This window comes from Budorcas taxicolor, chromosome 8, assembly GCF_023091745.1.
Source record: "Budorcas taxicolor isolate Tak-1 chromosome 8, Takin1.1, whole genome shotgun sequence".
NCBI classification, from domain to species: Eukaryota; Metazoa; Chordata; class Mammalia; order Artiodactyla; family Bovidae; genus Budorcas; species Budorcas taxicolor.
Window position 1 is genome coordinate 85,658,839 of NC_068917.1, and position 18,866 is coordinate 85,677,704.

Sequence of the window (18,866 nt, forward strand, 5' to 3'; positions counted from 1 at the left end):
CTCTCTACAATACACCGTACTGTGTATGTGATCACAAAACAGATAATCTATAAATTATCACAGAAAAAAAAATTGTATCTTATTTCCCAAATGAGAAACTCTATCCTGAAATAACCATACTGACTCACTACTTCATGAATCAATCACAGCAATGTTTGTTTACTAAACTAATTCCATTAGACCAAAGTTTCCCTCTTCCTGTCAAATGTCAACCTTCAGTGAAAGAAAAATATTTTAATACTAGTAAATATGGTTGGGAAGATTGAAACCATGTAGGTTTGCTACATTCCAAAACCATATACAAATCTGTTAATCCAGGAATGCCTTTTGTAGAACTGAACTTTAATATTTGGTTTAATGTTACAGCTTACAGTCATGGGTTAAATTTAAGCTACTACTGAATAATCAAGTCACACTAAAATCATTATTTCACTGACTTATTTCGACAAGCTTTGCATTATTGCAATTTACTTACCTAAAATTCCAATTTCTAAGCCTTTAAGTTTTTCTTTAATATACTCATAGATGTCATCTTTGGCAAAATCTGCTTGTATTATCTTCACAGTACTTCCTATAGTCCACTCTGCATTAGAGACAATAGTTATTTTTCAACGAACAGGTGTCCAAATCCCCCTCTTGTCCCTATTCCCCTAATACTCCCTGAGTATTACCTGAACAGAACAGACACTTAAGAGCACAAGCCCATCATCTTAATTAGAAACAAGAAATAGCCTCAGATAAATGCTGGAATGTGTTAAAAGATTTGTGAATGATGGTTTCTGTGTGATTCTAAGAGTCACTGCAGTGACAACTAAAGGCATTATAACAGATTTAATACAATACTTCTCAAAGCAAGGTCAGCAGACCACTGCATCAGCATCACTGGTAACTTGTTAGAAATAAAATCTCAGGCTCCACCCAGACCTACTGAACCAGGAAACCCTGGGAGTGGGCCTGGTGATCTGTTTTCACACGCACTGGGGGTGACTGTGGTGCAGGCTCAAGTTTCAGACCCATGGGCTAAGGGCTGTTAGAGCAAAGTGTAATCCTTGTGCTCAGTGAGTATCAGGTCCTCTCCACGTACACTCAGAAACCCTTCGCATTTGTCCAACTCTTTAGCATTTATAAAAACATTTACACGCACAGTATATTTTTTTAATATTCTCAAGAATGAAGTAGGTATTGTCTCCACTTTCTGGAGGAGAAAATTAAGGCTCTAAGGAGCTTACTAGCTTGACTAAGGGCACCCACACTCTGCTCCCTCCAAGTTCAATCCTCTCTCCACTGGTCTATGTGAACTTGCCTTCTGTTGGAGCTTTTTCTTAGATATAAAAAACATAGGCAGATTTCACTAGCTGCTGCCCACTCAGCTTTGGAGTTAGACCCAATATTTCTAGGGCAAGTGATCTTAAGGCATAGCCTGGGGGACATTTCAAAGACACTACTTGTTTTACAAAAAGACAATAAAAAGTGCACAGTAAGGAAAATACTGAAGAACGTCCTAGTCCTGGTCAAAGTTATTTCAGATACCCAGTCAGAGAACAAAAGCAGAATTCACTGGTTCAAGGGCACTGAGCCTCCTCATTGTGATTGTTCAGCCACATACTCCCCCACGGTCTTCTCTTATCCAGATTTCTCCCAGGGAAATAAGAGTGTCCCCAGACAGCCTTCTATGGTCTTCATGAGTCTTCATAGTTGAAAACTCATTCCTTTGCATTAAGTTTATTAATCACTAAGTTATTAATTAATTATTGAAATTCAAATGCTCAGAAGGGGATATGATGATCATTATTGACTAAAAACACTTCAGAGTGGATTATCAAAATAAAATATTATAATATAAATCCTATCTCTTAGGGTTGTATAATGTACAACCCTCACACCATACATGGCAGCCCTGAATCAAATATTTTTTTTTTTAATCCAACAACTAGCAGTGAGCATTGTCTCTCATCCCTCTGCAAGGAGCACAGCACAGACATAGGGAAGGGAAGTCCCTGCTTTTAAAGGAAGTAACTGAAGCATTCAGACAGCTGAGGCCTCTGGATGAGGGGATCTGATTCTAGAGACAGACCCTAGACACAAGAAAGGAGTGGACCTATTTGTGGGGTGAATGTGTTTCTGCTTCATGAAGCCCAAAGAATCACTGATGAACTAAAGTGAGCTCAAGCCACTTATGTCCTGCACTCAACTTTGTAAACTGGGCTCCCCGAAGGAGGCTGTTACCCCAGGCACCAGAGAGCAAATGTAGGGATGCTGACAGATGCCTCCGCAGGCAGGATGTGAGCAGACCTGGCTAGTGGGCTCCACAAACGTCCCCCTTATTTCTTGGAGTCACTCACCAATCTCCGCAGCAATGGCCTGAAGTTTTTCCAGTGTCCGGCTGATAAGCACGACATTGAATCCCTGTCTTGCTAACTGAAGGTAGGGATGGGAAAACCAAAACAGAGATGATAAGCAGACAAGGAAGGCTTGTTATATTAAAGTGAGTTGGGGCATCACCCATTTGGTCATAGGGCAATATGCTTGATCTTCCTAAGTTTAAATGTGCACAATGTGACAATGGTTTCTAGGCTAAGTAAAACAGCCACACGGGGCCAGGCTAAACATGACATAATACCAGTAGTGTATTTGCGTATGTTTATTATACACCAGGGCTTCCCTCATGGTCAGCAGTAAGAATCCACCTACAATGTAGGAGACACAGGTTCAGTTCCTGAGTTGGGAAGATGCCCTGGAGCAGGGCATGGCAACCTACTCAAGTATTCTTGCCTGGAGAATCCCATGGTCAGAGGAGCCTGGAGGGCTACAGACCACAGGGTCTCAAAGAGTCGGACAAGACGGAATCAACTGAGCACGCATTACATACCAGGAGCTACTATTCTCAGTGCTTTTCTGTACAGATCCCCAGTCTGAACACCCTCTACTTGAAGCATTTATGGTCAGATGTGGGTTGGAATTCAGAATTTGGAGGATTTTATACTATGATTTATGTAACAAGGTCTAGGGCAACAACCTATAATAAAAAAAAAAGTTCTGCATCAACTTTTGAGCTGCCTCCTATTCACGAGGACGTTCTTGTGGTTCTCTTCACTCAGGCACAGTCTTGGACCTGAGCCCCCTCTTTCTGTTCTCTGGCTCCCAACAGGATAGAAAATGAAATAGGGAACTGGAGAGTAAATGGATGTTTTCCTGAGGTTAGAAGGAACTCTCTTCAGAATGGACAATGCCTCGACTCACAGGGGCAGAGCAACAGTGTGCAGAAGTGGTGTGCATTAGTATGGCCCAGAGGACACATGTGCTGGGTGGTCATAGACAGGCCCAGACTCCTCACACCTAAAAATGCTACAGGTGAGAAAAGAGTTTTGCCTGAAGAAAAATGGGAAAACCAATGTTCATCTGGAGAGAAACAGACAATATTTGAGTTAGTGACAAAGGACTTACAGAGTCCTGTCTCAAGCCCACAGGTGCAAGGCTGTGCACCAAGGCCACAGAGGCGGAGCCCAGAACCAAGGTCATCTCCAGAAATGACTGAGCCTCTTTGTAACCACTGCCAAAAGCCCCCGATCCTTATGGGCCAGTTCCTGACCCCATATTAGGCAAAAATGCCCACCCCGCTGCTCACCCTATAGTCCCCTAATCAATCACTTAATGCTACCCTTCCAGCAAGAATTTTCTTTGTCTTGAGGCTCCAAAAATTGGCTACTAACCCACGAAGAGTCATCTTTCCCTGGTCTGTCAGGAAGTCGGCCTGTTGTATTTGCAGCATCCCTATCTATTCAGAAGTATCAATTCGTTCAGAACTATCTGTTCAGAAGTATCTATCACTTCCGTGGGCTCTCCCTTGAGCCAGTCCACCGTTCTAATAGCTTCCTGTGGACTCTCCCCTGGTCTGTCAGGAGGTCAGCCCACTGTGCTTGCAGCACCTTCATTATCTCTGCTCTTTGTTCTTAATAAACTCACTTCTTTCTGAAATACTCTGTCTGGAAATTCTTTTCCAACCCAAGCTCAGATTATAGCGACAAGGCTCAATTAACTGAAATCCTGCTTAATATTTTTAATTAAACAAAACTGTTACAATTTTAAACCTTGGTAAAATACACATGATATAAAATTTGCCATCCCAACAACTATATGGAATGTTTCACAAATCTGCGTGTCATCCTTGCACGGGGCCCAGGCTTTCTTGTCTGCATCGCTTCAGTGTTAGCATGTACGCTGCCAAAGCAAACACTATGCCAAATTTTTAACAAGTTGTATTATAAAAACACTCAGGCTGAATTGAGGACTTTACCATATAGTCTCCAATAGCCAATATTCAAGCCTGTGGTCTCAGAATCACCCAGGAAGACATCAAACGAACAAAACAATTCCCACCAAAACCATCCAGTTAACGATCTCTGAGGGCAGTGGCCAACACGTGTGCAGCACCCCGCTCATTCCCAGGCCCATACCCAGCCACGCTGCCACCCAGCAGGTGCTGCAGAGGCAAGGGGACTCGAGATGCAACCAGGCTGCAATCTTCTCCCCTCGACGGGCAGCCCCAGAGTCCGGGCCTGCGCAGCAAGTAGCACCTGCTGCCCCTGTCGCAGCCATCTGTTGCTGGAACCCGCTGGCAGGGCCTTGATGCCCCAGGGGCTGCTCAGACTGGGACAGAGCCTGGACAGTGCCAGAGAAGGCTTGCGGCCTGCCCTCGAAAGATGCAATGGGATGTGCCTCTTTCAAAGAACCAAATATATCTGGATCCCCAGACCCAAAGGCATGGAAGAGACTCACTTCATCAAGGACATAAGGCAGCATGACTCCAAGAACAGCAGGACTGCTCTGATCTGCGCCAAGCGGTCCCTGTGTGCAGCCTTCTCAGCCCCACCCTACAGAGAAGGCTGCGGGTCAGTGACCTGAGGGTGGCCAGCCAGAAGCAGACCCATCCCTCCAGCAGCTCTTCTGAGATAGTCTTCCAGTTGGGGGCAAATGGAAAGGCTGTGTCTTACGTCAAGTTCCTATACTCTACCAACACCCTGGTCACACTCAAGACAGACAGCCCTGGTCCAGCATCCCCACACTCTGCTGGCTCAGAACTAGGGGACAACTCGGGGATGCCCTGGAGTACAACCCCAACCTCCTGGATGACTCTTAGGGGCCCTGCGGCAAGCACAAGCGCCGTCTTCATGTTCATCTGCTACATCACCACAGTGACAGGACACGTGAAGCCCCCCAACCTCAAGAAGGACATGAACAAAACTTTCCCGGAGAAGTCCCTGCACATCGAGCTAACGCTAAGCGAAATTAGAACTTTAAAACCAGAAATGCAGAACCTGTCCAGGAAGTGGGGTTTGGAGCCATGACGGTGTCCATGTCTACAGGGACTTGGAGAAGTTGGTCTTGCAGGGTGAGCTCAACAGGCAGAACTGCAGGCTCTGCACCGAGACCAGCAGCGACCTCTGCAAGTGTGACATGGAGCAGCTCATCGACAAGTTAAAAGACAGGTTTCAATTCAACAGATGCGATCTAACTGGGTTTGAGTTCATGGTGCTCGTGGTCTTGGACTTTTTCTCCACCTTCCCAAGAACCAAGTGTTACCTCATTACAGATGCTTCATTGGAGCTTCCCTGGCAGCTCAGCTGGTAAAGAATCCGCCTGCAATGTAGGAGACCCCGGTTTGATTTCTGGATCAGGAAGATCCACTGGAGAAAGGATAGGCTACTCACTCCAGTATTCTTGGGCTTCCCTGGTGGCTCATTTGGTAAAGAATCTGCCTGCAATGTGGGAGACCTGGGTTCGATCCCTGGGTTGGGAAGATCCCCTGGAGAATGGAATAGCTACCCACTCCAGTATTCTGGCCTGGAGAATCCCATGGATTGTATACTCCATGAGGTCACAAAGAGTCAGATACTACTGAACGACTTTCACTTTCACTTTCTTTCAAGCAGCTCTTCTAGCCCTGCCGGCCTCCGTGGCATTCCTGCCACTTCATGAGTCTGAAGGTGGGCTTCCAGCACTGGAGTGTGGATGGCGGCCTTCCCTGGCTGGTACCACTGCTTTGCCACACCCTTGCTTCCTTGGAGAGACATTGCTTCCATTCCAAAGCACAGCACACTGCCACAGTATTTCTAGAACCCCCCTCCTATGTTCTTCTGTGAACAAAATGTGGAATTTTGATACGGTTTTTTTTCCCTGTGCCTGGGACTGGTCTGGCATCAGCACTTTGATTCACAATGTGAAGTGGTGAATCCTGACTTCACAGCATGTCTCATCTCTGCATCACCCAGCCCTCTGCTACCATCATTGCCACTGCCCTAGCATCTGGTGGAGACCTTGGTCTCCAGATCTCGCTGCAAATGATGGATTTCTGGAGTTGACTTGTTAGAGCATTAATCTAGGCTACTTTAGGGTTTTCTGACATGGAAATAGCACTATGGACCCTCCACCCCTCTGCCAGTTTCCCTCCCAGCCCAGGACAGCCCCTCAGGGGTGTCTGCCCACCTTCCTGTATCCATTAGCAGAGCTCTGACATCAGCCTAAAGCCAATAAGAGCAGGCCCCTGGTTGGTTTGGGTCTCATTTTTTACTCTGGGGTCTCTGTTCTTCTGAGGATAGCATCCCCTGGGTGTCAGGTAACCCAACAGGCCTTCAGCACAGAACCAGGCCACCCCAGGCAGGGATCTGCCTCACCAGGAAAACTCCATTTGCCCATGACTCTTAGGACCTTCAGGATGACTGGATTGCTGGCTCTTGATTTTCCTAAGCAATATTGTGGAGAAAAAAGGTATTTATTGTCATTTAGAATTTGGTTCTCTGCTTTTTTTTTTTTTTTTTGGCAAGGAAACAAAAACTGGCTAAACGAGGTCTGTCGAAGTTGTGATTTCAACCACATTTGACTCTCCAGCAGGGAGGAGAGAGACCACTTCAAGCCCTGCCTCCCCATGTGGGCGGGGGCCCAGGCCTTCTTCCTCCCTTGCAGGAAGTGGAAGCCACCTTGTCTGGAGCAGACACCCACACCAAGCAGACCCCAGGCACTGGTCGTTGCCCTCACAGGCAGCTCTGTGCCCAGCACGCCAGCTTCTCCACACTACATGTAGCCCAGGTTTTCCACTTGCTGCTCCTCCAGAAACACTGACGACCAAGGACTGGAGCTTCTCCTTCACAGGTCAGCAGCTCTCGGAAAGAATGGTGTTAGCCAGACCATTAAGCTGCTTCCCGACCACTGTCTCATGAACCTGTCACTGGAGGGGCTCTAGGACAGTCCCACCTGCATCCTACCCATGTGGACTGGTGCTTTTGCAGAAAGGATACCCTCATCAGAGCCCTCATCTGTGCACTCAGCCACCAACCATAAACTGAGACCCCAGCAGGAGTGCAGGACAACTGCTCAGACCCTGTTGGCTGCTATTCCTTCTTCCTAAGTCACTTACATGGGCTAAGGGGGACTGCAGGGTGAGTGTGAAGCCCAAGTCTGTATTCTCACCTAATTTACTGAGTTTCTCTTCCCTGTTCACCCCAAGAAGAGAAGTGAAATGAAGTCGCTCAGTCGTGTCCGACTTTTCACCACCCCATGAACTGTAGCCTATCAGGCTCCTCCAACCATGGGATTTTCCAGGCAAGAATATGTCCCCCAAACTGGACGTGCACCAAGGAGGGCATGAAGGATGAAGCTGCTGGGCCCCAGGCAACTCTTCTAGAAAATGACCTGTCCTGCCACCACAGCACTCAAGGACACTCCTGTTACAGACACTGCAAGGGACCAACTTCCAAAATGTATGTCCTGGTCTACAACTAGCCTTGAAGGAGGCTAACATCTTCCTGGGTATTTCTATACAGATTTTAGAATGGCTGATACAGTAACTTAAGTTTGCGTGTTAATGTGGTGAGAATTAGTCATTCACCAAACCTCTCTGTAACCTTCCCTTCAGTGAGCTGCTCCCTTTTTAATAATATCAAGAGCTGCCACTGTGTGGTACTCACGTGAAAGTGAAAGTGAAGTCGCTCAGTCATGTCTGATTCTTTGTGACCCCATGGACTGTAGCCTACCAGGCTCCTTCGTCCGTGGGATTTTCCAGGCAAGAGTACTGGAGTGGGTTGCCATTTCCTTCTCCAGGGGATCTCCCCAACCCAGGGATCGAACCTGGGTCTCCTGCATTGCAGGCAGACGCTTTACCGTCCGAGCCACCAGGGAAGCTTGCAGAACTCATGTGAAGCCAATATTCAAAGCATTAAACTTTAGCCTGAACTGTCACCGCCTAGAACCAGCCCAGACACCTGTGTCCAGGGCATGGGGCCACTCTCTCAGCACCTGAGAGGTGCTGTAGACTTAAATGAGCGCTAAGTGGCTATGTAACCTCACTATCTAGATACATGTCATGGATTTGTTTGCAAAAAGTAACATATTTGTGTTTTAAGTAAAATTTGGTTTTGCAAAAAATAAAGGGAATCTCTGGACTTGAAGCCTCAGCATTTATGTCTTTTGCTATTTTGATTTATTAAATTGTATTAAATACACAAGTATATTCTCATTGTAAAAGATGTCCCCTCTGCCCTCACAGTCCCACTTCCCCACCACTGCCAGGCTCCTGCTATCTTTAGTTTGGTGTTGATCCTCCTTTCTAACTTTCTCCGCCTACATGCTTCCATAAGTACATACAGAAATAGAAGTTTGTTTTGTGCGGTTTCTTTTTTTCACACTTTATAAGTGGCATTCTATGTGTGTGTGCTAAGTCACTTCAGTCGTGTCTGACTCTTTGCGACCTTATGGACTGTTGCCCACCAGGCTTCTCTGTCCATGGGATTTCCCAGGCAAGAATATTGGAGTGGGTTTCCATGCCCTTCCCCAGGGAATTTCTCCTGTACAATGAAGTTATTCAGTTTTATATATATATATATATATATATATATATACACACACACACACACACTCCTTTTTTAATATTATTTTCCATTATGGTTTATCACAGAATATTTTGTTTTTCTCTTTTTGTGATTGGTTTATTTTACTAAGCATGTCATCAAGATTCATCCACATTGTAGAGTATGTCAGAATTTCCTTTCTTTTCAAGGCTCAAAAATAGTGCGTTATATGCCTATATCACATTTTGTTTATTTGCCCATCATCAATGAACCTTTAAGTGCACCGTTTTTGAAAAATTTTCCCACTGTGTTTATATTTTTAATTTTTATTGGGGGACAGTTGATTTACCATGTTGTGTTAGTTTCTGCTGTACAGCAGAGTGAATGAGTTATCCATTCCTTTTTTAGATTCTTTGCCCACATAGGTCATGACAGGGTATTAAGTAGAGTTCCCTGTGCAATAGAGCAGGTTCTTATTAGTTACCCATTTAATATATATCATTGTGTATGTGTCAATCCCAATCTCCCCTTGTAACCATAAGTTTGTTTTCTACAACTGTGGCACTATTTCTGTTTTATAAATAAGTTCATTTGCACCATTTCTTCTACATTCCACATATAAGCGATATCATATCATATTTGTCTTTCTGTCTGACTTCACTCAGTATGACAGTTTCTAGGTCCATCCATGTTGCTGCAAATGGCATCATTTCATTCCTTTTTATGGTTGAGTAATATTCTGTTGTATAATCCCCATCAACAGAGGAATAGATAAAGAAGGTGTGGTATGTATCATAGAATATTGGATATAGTTCTCTGTACTAAACAGTAGGACCTTCTTGTTTATCCATTCTCTACATAAAAGCTAATATCCGATAACCCCAACCTCCTAATATGTCCCTTTCCTAATCCTCTCCCCCTTGGCAACTTCCAGCCCGTTGTGTTTCGTAGATAGTTTCATTTATGTCATATTTTAGATTGTATGATATTTGTGTTTTTCTGACTTACTTCACTTAGTGTGATAATCTCTAGTTTCACCTGTTTTGCTGAAATTGCATTATTTAGTTCTCTTTCCGGCTGAGTAGTACTCCCCTGTGTGTACGCACCACATCTTCTTTACCCGTTCATCTGTCAATGGACATTTAGGTTGCTTCCATGCCTTGGCTATTGTGAATAGCACTGCTATGAACATAGGCGTACATTTATCTTTTTGAATTACAGGTTTGTCTAGATATAAGAACACACCCTTTGCCCATTCTACTCTTTGGGTTTTCATTTTCTTATCAATTTGTAGGAGTTCTATTTTTATTATATATTCTTGGTATTAATTATTTGCCATATATATATATATATATATATATATATATATATATATATATCCGAGAAGGCAATGGCAACCCACTCCAGTACTCTTGCCTGGAAAATCCCATGGACGGAAGAGCCTCGTAGGCTGCAGTCCATGGGGTCGCTAGGAGTCAGACACGACTGAGCAACTTCACTTTTACTTTTCACTTTCATGCATTGGAGAAGGAAATGGCAACCCACTCCAGTGTTCTTGCCTGGAGAATCCCAGGGACAGGGGAGCCTGATGGGCTGCCGTCTATGGGGTTGCACAGTCTCCTTTTCTCCTTTGCTTATGGTGCTATTTCCATACATTATATTAATATGATATTAATTTAATGTTATCAAGTTTGTTAATATTTTGCTTATTTTTTGGAATTTCCATTATGATTTTCCCTAATCTCAAGGATATAAATACATTTTCTTATAACCCTTTGTAGTTTGCTGATTTTTGTTGCTGTTGTTTATTTTCTGAGAATAGTGTGAGGTTGAAATCATCCAGTATTATTTTTTTTCAAAATGGGTGGCTAATTGTCTTGGCAACATTTTTCTATTTATTCATTTTTTCCCTGATTTGAAATACTCAGTCGTATGCCCAGTTCTTATATGTATGTGGGTCTGTCTTTGACCTGTTGGTTCTGTTGCATTGGACTGTTTCTTAATTCCTATGTCAGTGCCACTTCTGATCATCTTATCATAGGCTTTGATATCTGGTGTCTGAGGAAGTCTCTACTATTTGTTATTTTCTTTCAAAATGTTTTTGTGTTTTCTTCTTTGTTTAATTTCCAAGTAAATGATAAAATTGTATTTTTAATGTATTATATTGAAATTAGATGGTGATTGCAGCTATGAAATTAAAAGATGCATACTCCTTGGAAGGAAAGTTATGACCAACCTAGATAGCATATTAAAAAGCAGAGACATTACTTTGCCAACAAAGGTCTGTCTAGTCAAGGCTATGGTTTTCCCAGTGGTCATGTATGGATGTGAGAGTTGGACTGTGAAGAAAGCTGAGCACCAAAGAATTGATGCTTTTGAACTGTGGTGTTGGAGAAGACTCTTGAGAGTCCCTTGGACTGCAAGAAGATCCAACCAGTCCATCCTAAAGGAGATCAGTCCTGGGTGTTCATTGGAAGGACTGATGCTGAAGCTGAAACTCCAATACTTTGGCCACCTCATGTGAAGAGTTGACTCATTGGAAAAGACCCTGATGCTGGAAGGGATTGGGGGCAGGAGGAGAAGGGGATGACAGAGGATGAGACGGCTGGATGGCATCACTGACTAGATGGACATGAGTTTGGGTAAACTCCAGGAGTTGGTGATGGACAGGGAGGCCTGGTGTGCTGCGATTCATGGGGTCGCAAAAAGTCAGACACGACTGAGCAACTGAACTGAACTGACCTGAAAAAGAAAGTTACATCTTTGTAGAAATCAGTTATCTCATCCATAACATGCTATTTATTCAGATCTTCTGCATTCTTCTAAAACTTCTAGAAGTTTCTTCATAAAAATCTTGGGCATTTCTTGTTAGTTTGCATTAGTTAGGATAACTTAAGCTTCTATAACAAATAACTCCAAAATTTCAGTGGTTTCACACAATGAAGTTTGGTTTTTATCTTATATAACAGATTCTATTACACATAATTCTTTAGGACCCACAACAGAGAAAGGCATTGCCACCTTCAACTTTAGGTTTCTAAAGTTGCCCTGGCTGTTGGCATCCAGCCAGTGAGAGGACTGAAAGAGGGTGGAGAAGACACAACCCTTCCCTTAACCTCCTTGACCAAGTGACACACATTGTTTCTACTTGATTTCACTGGGCAAATGTCACAAAACTCCAGCTAGATGTAAGGGAGTCTGGGAAATTCCCTGGCTGGATAGCTGCCTACCAGCTACAACTTTATACAATGGAAGAATAGGGATTTGAGGGACACTTAGCTGTTCCAGCCACCAATATCTTATGTTTATCTGTGGCCATTGTGAATTAAATTTTTATGAATAACTAAATTGGGTCAATTTATATAATGGAATACCATACAATACTGAAAACGAATGAACCAAATTCTACACACACCAGCATGAATGAATTTCAAAAAGCACAGTATTGATCAGAAGCAGAAACAGATTCCAAAAGGCATATGAATCAATTTACATTAAGTTCAAATCAAGTAATGCAACCAAATGTACTGGGACACACACACATGCTACAGAACTTTTTTAGACTAAGGAAATTATTAACACGATGTTCATGATAGTGTTACATCTCCAGGGGCGAGAGAGGGGAAACACAAAGGCATGACACATGTGCCGGTCTGACAAGCTTCAAGGGAACTGGTGAGGCTGTATTTCTTCAGCTTGGTGATAAGGGATACTGCACTCATTTCAATTTTTATTTTTGTAATCACATTCAGACATTATATGCAGAAGGAAATGGCAACCCACCCCATTATTCTTGCCTGGAGAATTTCATGGACTGAGGAGCCTGGCAAGCTACAGTCCATGGGGTCGCAAAGAGTCAGACACAACTGAGCGACTTTCACTTATTCATTATATACATTCTTGTCTGGTACACCTCCCTCCCTCCACACACATACACATGCACACAGCCACAACAAACTACAGTAAATTTAGGATATTCAAAGCCTGAATCAGAAATTATAGGGTGGAAGTCAAGCCACACAGGAACAAAGCAATGAAGCCAAGAAAATATAAAGATAATTAAAAGCTGTTGCTTTCATTTAAGGCAAGATGAAAGCAAATAAGCTTACAGTGCAGCTGAAGTAATTTAGACTAGGATAATTTAGACATTAGGAAGAAGAAATTCCTTGCTGAAACAGCATAAGACACCATCATATATTGCCAGTACGTGTAGGATAATATTTAAGAATAGAGAAAAGCAGTTGTTTTTTCTTGGGTTGGGCTGAGCCAAGGGATTTTAATTGAAGAGGCAACTCTGTGCCATTACCTGTATCTGCCGGGATCACTGTCTTAAGAAGAATTCTAACAGCTTGTCTGACACACTGGAGCTTGTAGCATTTTTACCATCCCAGATGTTGGGGGGTGGCACTAAAACCGCCCAGGTATGAAGAAATTAAACCAGACAATCTTTAGTCATATATTTTGCTTCTAGCACTCAGTGCGCATTAATAGCCAAGAATGCATGTTTACATATATGAGAGTGATGAAAAGTAAATCTTATAATGTTTAAATATATTATACATATTATATGTATATAAATATTAAAATTTATAGTAGTAGAGGGTCAGTTAAAATTGGTTTAATAGTATAGCAGACAATCTGGCAATCATATCTGGTATTTGAGTGCACACACCCATTGATCCAGCAATCTTTCTGATAGGGATGTATTCTTGGATATATGTAGGTTTATTTTCAAGGATGCGTCTTGAAACATTATTGTAAATACAAAAATAAAAGGCAAGCCCATCCCAATAAAAGAAACATGGTACATTGCTGGGATAGGATAACCTGCAATCATTAAAAGGAATGAAGGCCATCTGTTCGCCTTTGCTATGGCAAGATCTCCCTGTTACATTATTAAACGAACAAGCAAGGTTTAAACAAGGGCTTATGGTTGTGGGACCCAGGATCCCATTTGTGCTCATGTGGGCAAAAGGTAAACATACAGGTGTAATTTCTGCTAAGAGACTGCTAGCAGGCCAGTAAAACTTGCCCCCCTCTTCTTCCCAGGCACATGACCAGATGACACTCCTGGTCTTTCTTCTGGTTACAGGACTGAGTACTGTCAGTGGGCTCCAGGAAGCAGACATGCTTATGACCCAGCTCCAATCTTGAAGAGTAGCACAAAGGCTTACAGGATAGATGAAGAAGCAAGACAGAAGGAACTAGACAGAGCCACTTGCCACTCAGGAAAGTCCCTGGATTGTTAGGCTGAAATTACTCTGTACTATCAACCTCCATATCAACATGTAAGTATGGATATAGCCATGGTTTTCCTTTACCTTTTCTGAAAGGAATCTCAAGACATTGTGAACGCTGGGGACCTTTACAGAGAAGGGCCAGGTAAGGGCCGGAGTGAGGAGAGTCCTTTATTTCTCGTTCTATGCCTTTCTGCGCTGCTTGAGTTTTCTAATTTTATACCTGTATTATTTTATTTTTAATTGGAATTGTCTGGGCAAAGAGATAATGACCTTTTTTCTCTTTTCTTCCTTACACTTCTTTGAATTAAAAACAAAAACATTTTATGAAGACCTATAAGACCTTCTAGAACACCCAAAAAAGATGTCCTTTTCATTATACAGGACTGGAATGCAAAAGTAGGAAGTCAAGAAATACCTGGAGTAACAGGCAAATTTGGCCTTGGGGTACAGAATGAAGCAGGGAAAAGGCTAATAGAGTTTTGCCAAGAGAATGTGCTGGTCAGAGCAAACACCCTCTTCCAACAACACAAGAGAAGATTCTACACATGGACATCAACAGATGGTCAACACCAAAATCAGATTGATTATATTCTTTGCAGCCAAAGATGGAAAGGCTTCATACAGTCAGCAAAAACAAGACCAGGAGCTGACTGTGGCACAGACCATGAATTCCTTATTGCCAAATTCAGGCTTAAATTAAAGAAAGTAGGAAAACCACTAGACCATTCAGGTATGACCTAAATCAAATCCCTTATGATTATACAGTGGAAGTGAGAAATAGATTGGAGGGATTAGATCTGATAGAAAGAGAGCCTGAAGGACTATGGATGGAGGTTTGTGACATTGTGACATTGTATAGGAGGCAGGGATCAAGACCATCCCCAGGGGAAAGAAATGCAAAAAGGCAAAATGGTTGTCTGAGGAGGCCTTACAAATAGCTGCGAATAGAAGAGAAGCAAAAGGCAAGGGAGAAAAGGAAAGATATACCCATTTGAATGCAGAGTTCCAAAGAATAGCCAGGAGAGATAAGAAAGCCTTCCTCAATGATCAATGCAAAGAAATAGAGGAAAATGATAGAATGGGAAAGACTAGACATCTCTTCAAGAAAATTAGAGCTACCAAGGGAACTTTTCATGCAAAGATGGGCTCAATAAAGGACAGAAAGAGTATGGACGTAAAACAGAAGCAGAAGATATTAAGAAGAGATGGCAAGAATACACAGAACTATACAAAGAAGAAGATATTCATGACCCAGATAATCATGATGGTGTGATCACCAACCTAGAGCCAGGCATCCTGGAATGCGAAGTCAAGTGGGCCTTAGGAAGCATCACTACGAACAAAGCTAGTGGAAGAGATGGAATTCCAGTTGATCTATTTTAAATCCTAAAAGATGGTGCTATGAAAGTTCTTCACTCAATATGCCAGCAAATTTGGAAAACTCAGCAGTGGCCACAAGATTCAAAAAGGTCAGTTTTCATTCCAATTCCAAAGAAAGGAAATGGCAAAAAATGCTCAAACTACCACATTATTGCCCTCATCTCACATGCTAGTAAAGTAATGCGCAAAATTCTCCAAGCCAGGTTTCAACAGTACATGAACCATGAACTTTCAGATGTTCAAGGTGGATTTAGAAACAGCAGAGGAACCAGAGATCAAATTGCCAACATCCGTTGGAACATCGAAAACGCAAGACAGTTCCAGAAAATCATCTACTTTTGCTTATTGACTATGCCAAAGCCTTTGACTGTGTGGATCACCACAACTGTGGAAAATTCTTCAAGAGATGGGAATACCAGAGCACCTGATCTGCCTCTCAAGAAATCTGTGCACGTCAAGAAGAAATAGTTAGAACTGGACATGGAACAACAGACTGGTTCCAAATAAGAAAAGGAGTACATCAAGGCTGTATATTGTCACCCTGCTTATTTAACTTATATGCAGAGTACATCATGAGAAATGCCATGCTGGTTGAAGCACAAGCTGGAATCAAGATTGCCAGGAGAAATATCAATAACCTCAGATATGCAGATGACACCATCCTTATGGCAGAAAGTGAAGATGAATTAAAGAGCCTCTTGATGAAAGTGAAAGTGGAGAGTGAAAAAGTTGGCTTAAAGCTCAGCTTTCAGAAAACTAAGATCATGGCATCTGGTCCCATCACTTCATGGCAAATAGATGGGAAACAGTGGAAACAGTGGAAACATTGACAGACTTTATTTTGGGGGGCTCCAAAATCACTGCAGATGGTGACTGCAGCCATGAAATTAAAAGATGCTTGCTCCTTGGAAAGAAAGTTATGACCAACCTAGACAGCATATTAAAAAGGAGAGACACAACTTTGCCAACAAAGGTCCATCTAGTTAAAACTATGGTTTTTCCAGTAGTCATGTACAGATGTGAGAGTTGGACTATAAAGAAAGCTGAGCACCAAAGAACTGATGCTTTTGAACTGTGGTGTTGGAGAAAACTCTTGAGAGTCCCTTGAACTACAAGGAGATCCAACCAGTCCATCCTAAATGAAATCAGTCCTGAATATTCATTGAAAGGGCTGATGCTAAAGCTGAAGCTCCAATACTTTGGCCACCTGATGTGAAGAACTGACTCATTGGAAAAGACCCTGACGTTGGGAAAGATTGAAGGCAGGAGGAGAAGGGTACGACAGAGGATGAGATGACTGGATGGCATCACTGACTCAATGGCCATGAATTTGAGTTAAACTCTGGTTATTTGCCTTAGACAGGGAAGCCTGGCATGCTGCAGTCCATGGGGTTGCAAAGAGTCAGACACAACTGAACGAGTGAACTGAACTGACATAAACATGATCGGCCATCAGGGAAGTGCAAATCTAAACCACAATAATATGTTACTGCACAGCTCTCAGAATGGCTAAAATAAAGAAAAAAAATAGCAACACCAAATGCTGGTGAGAATGTTGAGAAAATGGACCACTCACACAGTGCTGTTGAGAATGGTACAATCAATCCGGGAAATAGTTTGGCAATTTCTTAAAAAACTAAACATGCAGCTACCATGCTGTGCTGTCCTTAATCACTCGGTAGTATTCCACTCTTTATGACCCCATAGACTGTAGCCTGCCAGGCTCCTCTGTCCATGGCAATTCTATCATACCAGCTGGCAATTGCACTCCTGAGTGTTTATTTCAGAAAACAATAGTCTTATGTTCAGACAAAACTTACATATAAATGTTTATAGAAGCTTTATTTGTGTTGCCAAAATACAGAAACAACTTAAATGTCCTTCAGTGGATGAATGGTTAAACAGACTGTGTAACCTCCATACCACGGAATTCTACTTAGTACTGAAAAGGAATAGAATATTGGGATGATGAATCTGCAGAAAATTAAGCTGAGCAGAAAAAAAAACAATTCAAAAAGGCTACAAAGCATATGATTCTATTTATATAGCATTCTTTAAATGACCATGTTATAGAACTGGAGACCAGATAAGCATTTGCCACAGGTTAAGAAGAAGTGAGAGACACAGAGAACATAACATATTCATGATTGCCAGGGGGGTGGAGAGGTGGGGGAGGAAAGGATTTGCAGTTTGGGGTTAGCAGATATAAACTATTTTGTATAGGCTGTATAAACAACAAGGTCCTACTGTAGCACAGGAAACTATATTCAATATCCTGTAATAAGCCATAATGATAAGAATATATATAACTGATCGTTTTGCTGTGCAGCAGAAATTAACACAACATTATAAATCAACTATACTTCAAGAAAGAAATAATGAAAGAAAGAAGGAAGGAAGGAGAAAGAAAGAAAGAGGAGAGGGATATGAGAAGAGGTGGGGGTATTTATCAAACCACCACACAAGGGCTCCTTATGATGATGGGAATATTCTGTATCTTGACTGTATTGATGTTGATACCCTGACTTATATGATAACTTTGCAAGATTGGGTAAGGGGTACATGGGATCTCTGTATTCTTTCTTACAGCTACTTATGAATCTATAAATATCTCAAAATTAAAAGGTTAGTATTTTTTAAAAAGTTAAAGGAGAATTAAATAAATACAGGAAAATTAGGTAACAGTGCATATGCTTTCTAAGGACTGGGCAGAGCTGACTAGAACTCTGAATGACTGGAACCCTGGGAGGCATTAAATATGCCTATTGACCTAACCTATTTGATTGTTCACAATCACTGGGTTTTCTTGCAGTCTCCAGTGATTAGAGGTAGATTTTGGCTACAGATCTCCCCCCTCAACCCAACAACTAGCCAGCAGACGGTGTGTTGCAAAATGCAAACAAGTCTCAGACCAAATCCTACCAACAAGAACATCTGTCAGTAAGCAGGCATCAAAGCAATTATGAACCTGTTCTCATAGCTTAGTGGAGTCCCAGCCATCTGTCCCTTAGGCACTCTGTGAAGGCTCATCCCAGGTAGATGTGATCATGTTCTGGGGGCAGGGTGCAGTCAAACTTCTGGCAGGGTTAGGTGACAGAATCTTCCACTCTCAGCAGGACACAGGGCCAAATCCATTCAAGGTCAAGAACACCACTCTGCCGTGCTCACAGACACCACATCCTTCTTCACAGGAGGGCAAAAGTGCCTGTGCAACACTTCTAGCAAATCCACACATCTTGGAAGATACTTCCTCCGGAAAATTATTGATACCCTTTCTTAGGCTAAGGGGCAAACTCTTTAATGAAAGTCAAGTTAGCTGAAGCACAGATGTTGATAAATTCTGATTTAGCATCTTTAAAAATTAGCTGAAACCTGGATTTAGCCAAAATCTTGGCAAAAACAGCAC

The 18,866-nt window shown here is 42.4% G+C and overlaps 1 protein-coding gene and 1 non-coding gene across 2 annotated transcripts in view; both read right to left on the reverse strand.

Annotated features, from left to right (window-relative positions):
* Nucleotides 1-18,866, reverse strand: part of HSD17B3 (hydroxysteroid 17-beta dehydrogenase 3) — a 50,256-nt gene that overhangs the window by 21,060 nt on the left and 10,330 nt on the right. The window contains exons 3-4 of the mRNA XM_052645322.1: nt 2,343-2,418; nt 476-583 (exon numbers count right to left, since the gene is read on the reverse strand). Coding sequence (XP_052501282.1) covers nt 476-583; nt 2,343-2,418 — 184 coding nt within the window. The remainder of the gene's footprint in view (nt 1-475; nt 584-2,342; nt 2,419-18,866) is intronic.
* On the reverse strand, nt 4,129-4,230 carry LOC128052886 (U6 spliceosomal RNA). The gene has a single exon (XR_008199850.1). It is a non-coding gene; the product is annotated as a U6 spliceosomal RNA (small nuclear RNA).